Below are 9,900 nucleotides of genomic sequence, written 5' to 3'. Positions count from 1 at the left end.
ATATTAACTAACTTAGTACCTTCAGATTTGAGCCTCAAGTGATATGGTGAATTTAGGTTTAGGAGAGGCTAGCACCTTTTTGATTGGCCCAAATACAGATTGCAGGAATGACTTAAGAAGAGTTCAGATAATTCAATTGTGTGGAACATTTCCTCACAAGCAATTGTCAGTTATTCTCCATTTTGGACTTATATATGAACTGAAACTAGCCAGCTCCTTTTCTAAACCTGTCTCTAGGGACAGTCATCATTGGGTGTCAGAGTCGTCAGTGTCTGGTCTTATGATTCCCTTATCCTGTAATCATATTTCTAACCAGGCTATATTATGGGAAGGTTAAGAACTCTGTTCCCCATCTGGGTCTGACTGTGCTGAGCATCACTGTAATGTATCATACATTAAACCTGTAACACCCTCAGGCTGAGCACATGAGAGGATGACACAGCTTAGCAAAGGAGCCAGAGAACAAGGAAGGTGACCAAGTGTTTCTGTTGTTTGCATTTCAAATCAGGGTCCTGGGTTCTTGGCCAGACTTCTGCTGCAACCAGTATGAGAAGTTATCATTGGTAACCAAAACTGTTCTAGAGCTACAAATGAGAGTTACTGTCCCTCTTGAGCAAGTGGACAGTGAGAGCTCCTGAGTCTCACAATTTAAGAAGTGAACCCCAAAACCCAAACAAACAATGTCTAGAATGAGGAAGGACAACACAGGGCCATTACAACAGCTGGAATATAAACACTGAGTGAGAAAGAGAAGGAGACATTTACAGGCTGTGGTATGAATTTTGTAAGGATCCCCTGGCCCTAAAGTTTTAGACCAGACTTCCTAATTGCCCATGATTTCTTACTAAAATGCATGGATAAAGGGGGCATATTTATGTGGTGTATTATAACACTATGAGCCCTTTACCATCAACTTTCAAAACATGGTCCTCAGTCCTCAGAGCACTTAGATTTTCAGAGGTAGACCCAGGGTGACTGTGTGTTGTGATTTTCCCCATGGGAAGAAGCAGTTGCTCTAGCACTGTGCATGGTCCACTGAGCAAATATTCATGATCCAATAAAGCTGAAGCCTTTGAGTTTCTACCAGTTTTCTACAAATGTCCTCAGTGCCATCTGAATGTCTTTTGCCCTAAAATGATAAGATCTCAATTGATAAAGAATTGTTCATCATTTGTTTGAAGTCCTGGCCATATTTCCAAGACAATATAACATTCATTACATGGGTTTTCTTTGAGCATTTCTATTTATATCTATTTATCTGTTTTTGTTCTTTGTTTTTTGAAAGCATTCCCAGTTGTGTGCAATTTAATTTTAGTGTTGCATGTTCTTAACCTTATCTAAATTTTTATCATTAACATACTCGTATTTATTTTGTATAATGCTTTATTGGTTTATCTTAATTATAAGATAATAGTGGGATTTATGGTCCACATAATTTTACACATAGGAAACACAAATCATCAATTTAATTCCCCAGTATTCTCCCTTTCCCTCCATATACCATCCCATGTGTCTTTACTCTACCGGTATCATTTCTGTTTTTCTTTACTTGCTGTATTAAAATTTTTAATTAAATTGGGATTCACTGTGATATATTTCTACATGCACATAGCATCATTGGTTTGATGTCCTTCCACAGGATCTGCCATCCCTTCAATTTCTTCCTTCATGAATCTTTTTTTCACTCAATATTTCTCCCTTCAAGGACCCAGTTCTTTCTTTTATAAGTGGAACATAATAAGAGAAAAAGAAATAAAGATGAGACCTCAATCATGAGTGTTTTGAAAGAGTTAAAGAAGTGTTTTCTTAACTAACTTCCTGATAAGGTTGTTGAGTTTGAGCTTCTCATTGGATGTTGAGAGAACTTAAGTAAAAAATGATTTTAGTAATTTTTTCTACAGGGATAAAAAAAAGAAAGAGGAAATGCTCCAAGTTAGAGGATTAAATTTTCTTTTTGTTCCATTTTCATTTTTTTAACTACTTCAGTGAAGATAAAGTCAGTCATGCAGATGGTCAACATGACCACACTACTCAAAAAAAAAAAAAAAAAAGCACAGATGGGCATTACTGGTTGTTTTGTTTTGGTTTGTCTGTTTGTTGGTTGGTATCAGGGATTAAACTTAAAGGGGCTTAATCACTGAGCCATACCCCAGCCCCAACCATTTTGTTGTTGTTGTTATTGTTGTTGTTTTTGTTTTTGCTAAGTTTCTTAGGTTCTTGCTAAGTTGCAGAGGCTGGCTTTGAACTTGTTGTCCTCCTGCCTCAGCCTCCCAAGCTGCTGGAATTACAGGTGTGCACCACCACCCCCAGATTTTAGGGTTTTCCTGTTTGACAATAATGTTTGCATGATAGCACATATTGTTTTTAGGAAGATTATCAATGTCAGTGATTCTACCAGAAGAGAACAACTAGCCTCTTAGAAGAAGATTAAAACTCTTTCCTCTTCAATTTCTGAAGACCTGTTTTGTGGCCTAATATATAACCTACCCTGCCAATGAATCCATGTTTAGTTGAGAACAATGTTCCTAAGCTCCAGTGACTAATTTGGGTGAGAGTCTGAGAAGAGCCTCATATTAGTTAGGACACTGTTTCCCACACTTCTGATCAGGACAAGCAGGTTTTTAATTGTCTACTTGCATTTCCCTGTCCTAAAATCAATCTTGCTAATCTACCTGCTGTGGAGCAAGTGGAGCTTTATACTGAATCAGACACACACTGAAAACACATTATGCATTATCATTGAGATACATAGACTTAGCAATTTTACTTTGTTATTAGACCAGATAGTTCTGTCATTCTGGATGAACCCAATTGCAAGTCTCTGAGGTGAAATAACATGGCAAAATTCTTCTTCACAAATTTTTTCTACTGCATGTGATGAATGGTGATTGACCATGTGTTCCTTTTATTCTTTTATTAATTCAACACGGGATTACTCAGCATAATTCTTGCCAATCTGCAGAAGGAATCATGCAAGGAAAAAGAAGGGCAATAGCTCTTGAACTTATCATGCTATTGTCCAGATATAGCACAGGACTGCTCTGATTCTACTTTATTGGGCAAAACAGTCCTCAGCCAAGGCACTCTTCTTAGAGGCAGAGAATTATATCTGACACTCAAAAGGACCTGGAATCTTGGAATCCATGCAGCACTTGTGCATACGTATGATGCAGAGTCTCATGTCCAACTAATTCCTAGACACCTTTTAAGTTGCTCACAAAAGCAAGCCTTCAGTATTCCAAGTTGAGTATTAGGATAAATAGCTTCTCTGTGACATTTTTGTTGCTGTTTTTAATGGGGTTTTGGGGGGAATGGTTTTCCCTCAGTTGTTGAATCTTGTATTCCACTTATTATTCCCACTGGCTCAGCCACTAGAGTATCTGGGGTTATATGCATGCACCACCACAGATGGCAAAACAAAGTCTTCACTGACCAGAAATCAAACTTGGGTCATGGCATTGAGAGAGCTGAATCCTAACCACTAGATCACCCAGAGCATCTTACTCATACAAATAGACCTACTGTTGTGTTCACACAAGGTCCTTCTGGTGGTTCTCATGGGTGGTAGAGAAGCTTTTCCTGGCTAATTGTACTCTTCAATGTTCACCCTATGTCCAGGGATGAAAATGCACTCATTTGACCTTTTCCTGCAGCTGCTTGTTGTACAGAGAAAGCTCTGGATGCAGCCTGTTCCCCTCTCACTCTGGCTACCTCATGGTAAGGTTAATAGCTCTCTTTCTTTTTTGATTGTTCAAACATCTGATTATTGTGCCCCAAATCAGCAAGGGACAATTTGGTCTCCCATGTAGGTCCCTTGAATTCCCTTCCATAGGTTTTAAAGTGAGAGAATGCACAACAACACAGCAAACAGAGTGGCCCTCAGAACTCCTGTTTTTTTTTTTTTTTTTCAACTTTCTGTCTCTTAGCAGCAACCACCCAAATAAACATTTTGTCCCTTAAGGAATCTAAGGGGAAGTGTCTCAGGTCCAGATCTTGCCATCTTTGCCATCCCCCTTAGATGTCTTTGCACATCTTCTTGGAAAATGAGGTGTTTCCCAGATTTTGTTTATAAACCAAAGCAGGGAATCTCATCTGAGATGAGAGTAAGAGGGAGACATGAAGGGCATTCATTTCTTATTTACCTCACTGAAATTCAGAAACCTGATTTGGACTCTCCACAGGAAGGATATGTACTAAAATGGTTTTGAATCTTTTCTCATGGATGTGCCACAATCATGGACATGGCTGAAAATACACACCTTCACCACCTGTCCCTGTCCTAAGCCTCCCTGATGTGTCATTTGTTGTTATCAGCATATGGAGATATCACAATTTTCTTAGGAGTATTCATGTCATCATATGGGCTCCAGGAAATGTAGTGCAGTTACAGAGGTCTTTGCAGAGGTCATGGTAATATAAGAGACACCCTCCAATCTCTCTGACCTAAGCACACAGGGCAGGAGCCTGATACTCCCAGTGCTTTTCAGCTTCAAAGTAACTCCCTGGGATTCTTATATGTCAGCTCTCTTTCCTTTTATCTCAGACCCACCACAAGCCCTGACTTAGGACAGTCACTCTTCCAAGTGAGGAGATGAAGGGCCTGGCTAGGCATATGCACAGGCCCATTGATGAGATATTAAGCCCAATGAAGAGTGAGCAGATATCAAAGGAAAAAGGTTTCTAATTCTACTACAATAATTTTTGAATTAAAGATCTTAGATCAGTATGTATATAATACAATGAACACAATGAAGGCTGGATTATATTGCTCTCTATACTGATGGAGTTATAAAATAAAACTCTAACACAGAAGTGATCAGAGAAAAGTGTCCATCAACACAGAAATATTGAGGGACCACAAAGGCCATACAGAATCAAGGGAAATACAATACAATGTGAAATGACCCCAAAAGGAATTTATAACTGAAATAAATCATTCAAGAATGAATATCATCTATGAGTTTCCAAATGTAAAAGTCATATTAAAGGAAACCTTACCAATATTCAAAGAAAGAAAGTCAGTGGTTGCTTGGATGGTTCTTTGAGCAGAGATGGAGGGAGGATTCCAAAAGGGCAAAGGAGGCTTTGTGTGTAGTAGACAAATTCCTTAGCCTGAGTGTGTTGATATTCCCAAAGGTGTGAAAATATCACAAAATCTCTCAAAGTTTTCACTTATGTGCATGTTATTGTCTGTCAAATATTACTTGTTAGAAAACACATAAAATTAGGCTAAAACATGAATCACAGATATTCAAAATGAGGGCTAAAGAGAATAAGACACAGTTCTAGAATTTCTAGAAATAGGAAAAATGGAGTGTGGAACTACAGTGTTCCCCATCAGAAGTCAAATCTGAGATGGCCAGGGTTGCACTGGCCACTTCATCATTTGAACTTCAGGGTAAAGAGACCACAGCATCCTGTTCAGCTCCTCAAGCTAAGGAGAATTTCTGTTTTTATGGAGACATTTTCCTATGAACATCCTGCTGTGAGTGACTCTGAAAACACATAAAAAGAGGCTCCACACTTAAAGAAAGTGCCAGAATATTCAGTTGATCCTATGTTAGTGGTAGCAGAAAAAGCCAGAGGCCAGGCCTGAGCAAAGATGCTGGGCATTGGCCCTTCTGACAGATGGTAAAGGGGTTTTTGTCTCACTTCCCCATGAACCTGGAGCACTGTGGGAGCATTGAGGCTACTGTCATAAGACTGACAGAAATAGTCAGCCTCATCATCTGGCTGGAGCCCAGTGATGGTCAGTGAACCAGAGTTGCCAGACTTGGAGCCAGAGAAGCGATCAGGAATCCCTGAGGGTCGATTACTATCACCATAGATGAGGAGTTTAGGGGCTGTTGCTGGGAACTGCTGATACCAGTTCACAAAACTGTAACCAATATTGTTGCTACTTCCAGTGCATGAGATGGTGACTGTCTGTCCTGGAGTCCCAGAAAGTGAGGGCTGCTGAGTCAGCACAGACTGGGCCCAGGTCCCTGGAAGTGAGATAAACACAGAGAGCATAATTTTTGTTTAGAGGCAAGAGTAGAACCAGGGCCTATAACAGAGGACACCCACACCCTATTCCACCTCCATATCATGTCACCTGTGCACTGAACAAGGAATGTGAAGAGGAGACAGGACCAGGCCATGGTGAAGGTCATTTTGAGCTCTGCCTTTTGTTCCTGATGCTGTGCAGAGGTTCCCCCAAGTCTCTCCCTTGCTCTTTTCATACTCTGAGAAGGGGAGGGTCTATCCATGCAAATTAGGTTTCTCTATGATATCTGATTGCATCCTGGCTCCTGATTCAGACTCCTTTACATAAAAATGCCAAGTGGGTGTGCAGGGGTAGAGTTGGGTTGCTTCAGATGATGTGGGAGGTCACAGCTATGAGCCCTATCATGAGAGCATCAGGCAGGGCCAGGTGGCTTCTTACAGTTCCAGTTTCTTTCTAACCCCTCTTAACTGGTCTTTAGCACCCCCTGTTGTCCAAGCTCATAAACATTATCATGTGGTATTGTGATCAGACCCCCTGAGACAGTCCTACATCTCCTTTACATTCCCACTTCCTCTGTGTAGTGGCCAGGCCAGTGAGCTCCTTCTGTGGCCTCCTCCTTCCCTCAGGATGGCATTCTTGCTTTCCTGAGACTCCACATTGTAAATTTATGCATACTTCACTTGTTTACTCCCTAGACAAAAGTAAGATGGTATCTTTGATATAAATTCTTATTAGATCAAAAATTAAGCAAGTGAAAATACAGTCTCCTGTTTTATTAGCTTGCAGGGTGTCATCTAGTTTACTATACACAACACAAAAACTATGTCCCAAATGTCCTTTTGCCTAGTACTTGGTGAGGAACTCACTTGTAAAATCTTATGAATAGCCTTTTTATGTCATTAAGAAGATACTTGTATGCATGTTTTCAAACTTTCTCAGTTCACATATTTATAACATTTATTGTCAGCAAGTGATATTGAGAGTGGTGACTATAACTCCATCACAGCCATATAGCTTCAGCCACCACTGGCTACATGGAATGCCACAAGGATTGTAGATCCTGAAAGGACTCAGACAGCAAGACTCTTGAATGTTTTCAGACATGGATGGAAATTCACTGTTTTAGCAATGGCAGGGATTGAGGTGGTCTAAACATGAATATCAGCCAGCCTTTTGTTCAAAATTTGTTCAATAGGTTTCAGTGTATTTCACAAGGGTTCCTGTGGTTGCAGCTGAGGAAGTAAATCATATTCTAAATTTTTAAAAAATTTTATCTTATTTTTTAAATGTTCTTATTAGTTATAAATGACAATAGAGGGTATTTCAACATATTACACATATGTGTATTATAACTTCCCATTCTTCTGGTTGTATATGATATAGAATTACATTGGTCATATATTTATATATACACATATGTCTGAGTTATTCTATTATCTTTCATATTCCCATTCTTCTCCCCTTCCCTTCATTACCCTCTGTCTTATCCAAATTACTTGTATTCATCCTTAAGCCCTGCCATTATGTGACTTAGCAACCACTTTTCAGAGACAACATTCAGTCTTTGGTTTGGGGGACTGGCTTATTTCACTTAGCATGATAGTCTCCAGTTCTATTCATTTACTGGCAAATACCATAATTTCATTGTTCTTTATGGCTAGCTAATATCCCATTGTGTATATATAAAAATTTTTCTTTATCCATTTATCTGTTGAAGGACACCTAGGCTGGTTCCATAGTTTAGCTCTTGTGAGTTTAACTGGTATAAATATTGATGTGAGTGAATCACTGTAGTATGCCAATTTTGAGACCTTTGGATATAAACCAAGCAGTGAGGTAACTGGAACAAACAGTGATTCCTTTCTAAGTTTTGTAAGGAATCTCTAAATGGCTTTCCAGAGTGGTTGCACCAATTTGCAGTCCCATCAGCAATGGATGAGTGTACCTTTTTACCCACATCCTTGACAACACTTATTGTTGCTTGTATTCTTAATAATTGCCATTGTAATTTGTGTGAAATGGAATCTCAATGTAGTTTTAATTTTCTTTTTCTAACTGCTAGAGATGTTGAATTTTTTTCATAATTTTGACATTTCTGGATTCCAAGATAGGCAGCAATTGCCATTCTATGGCCTAAAAACTTCCATACTTAGGACCAAAACTCACCCCATAGCAGGTTGTACTTTTTATCCCCAGAAAAATTTGTAATTAAATACAGACAGAATTAAAATCAAGCAATTATATTCATTTCTGGGGTAAGATAAATTGTATGCATTGTGGAATTTAATACTTGTTACATTTATAAAGTGATAATCCATAGATTAGAAAATACAATATACATTTTCTGATTAATAGATTATTTAAAAAATATACATTAAATGTGTGCATTATAAAGTCATTCAAATTTTTTGGGCTGGGGATGTGGCTCAAGCGGTGGCACACTCGCCTGGCATGTGCAGGGCACTGGGTTCAATCTTCAGCACCACATAAAAATAAAATAAAGATGTTGTATCCACCCAAAACTTAAAAAATAAATACTAAAAAAATTCTCTCTCTCTCTCTCTCTCTCTCTCTCTCTCTCTCTTTAAAAAAATAAAGTCATTCAAATTTTTAAAACTTTAACATTTTTAAATTTTTATCCTTATTTCTTCCTTCCTTTTTCCCCCTCCCTCTTAGGAATAAACACTGTAGGCCCCTTTGTAAGTTTCTGTAGTTTTAATGAAAATTTGTTTCTTCATCTTCACATAGTTCTCTCCAGGGCAATGATTGTTAATTTTCTGCATATTTTTTCCTTCCACAGGAGAAGCTCCGCTTGCCCTTCAATTTAGAAATAGCAAGACAAAACCATCTCATCTTCAGTAGCAGATGAGAAAATTTAATTCTTCTTGTTTTCATAAGTGTACCCAAATCCACCAGCACATACAAAGTTTATTTTTGACTATCCTCTTCTCTAACTTTAACTTCAAATATGAACACAGAATATTTGAACTATTTACATCAAGCAACATTAAACAAATATTATAAAATGACCAATGTTTCAGAAATAAAAATTCAGATAGATAAGCAAATGATAGTGGAACTGAAAATGTTTGCAACCACTCTGGAAAGACATATGGAAATTCCTCAGAAAACTTGGAATGGAACCACCATTTGACCTAGCTATCCCACTCCTCAGTTTATACCCTGAGCACTTAAAATTAGCATTCTACAGTGATGCAGCCACATCGATGTTTATAGCAGTTCAATTCACAATAGCTAAACTATGGAACCAACCTAGATGCCTTTCAACAGATAAATGGATAAGGAAAATGTGGTGTACATACACAAAGAAATATTAGTCAGCACTAAAGAAAAATAAAATTATGGCTTTTGCTGGTATATGGATGGAACTTGAGACCATCAAGCTAAATGAAATGAGACAGTCCCAAAAATGCAAAGGCCAAATGTTCTTTCTGATATGTGAATGCTAACCCATAGTAAGTAAGAGTAGGGTGGGTAAATGTAGAAGCACTTCAAATTAGACAAAGGGGAATGAAAAGAAGGGATGGGAATGAGAACAGGAAATACAGTAGAATGAACAAGACATAACCTTCCTGTGTTCTTTCAAATACATATATATAAAGACCAGTGGAACTTCACATCATGTTCAGCCCCAAGAATGGGATCAAAATTGTAATGGTTGCCCCCAATGTATATATAATGTGTCCCAATATACACTACTGTCCTCTATATCTATACAAAAAAATAAAATAAAAATAAGCACATGAAATAACACTAAATCTCATTTATAATTAGACTGTACATATTAAGGTGCTACACATTTATTGGATGGTTTGAATATTCCACAAAGGTAATGAAGTGAAAATAAATGTATACTGAAACAATATGTTCACTGTTAATCCAGGTGCCTGAAG

At 38.1% G+C, this 9,900-nt stretch overlaps 1 gene segment (V, D, J or C); it reads right to left on the bottom strand.

Moving 5' to 3' along the window:
* Nucleotides 1–5,469: 5,469 nt before the first annotated feature.
* Nucleotides 5,470–6,235, bottom strand: LOC125615121. The segment is given in 2 exon segments: nt 5,470–5,984; nt 6,095–6,235. Coding segments are annotated over 2 exon segments (642 nt in total).
* Nucleotides 6,236–9,900: the final 3,665 nt, after the last annotated feature.

Source organism: Marmota marmota, unplaced genomic scaffold, assembly GCF_001458135.2.
Source record: "Marmota marmota marmota unplaced genomic scaffold, marMar, whole genome shotgun sequence".
Classification (NCBI taxonomy): Eukaryota; Metazoa; Chordata; class Mammalia; order Rodentia; family Sciuridae; genus Marmota; species Marmota marmota.
This window is presented reverse-complemented; position numbering and strand designations above follow the sequence as displayed.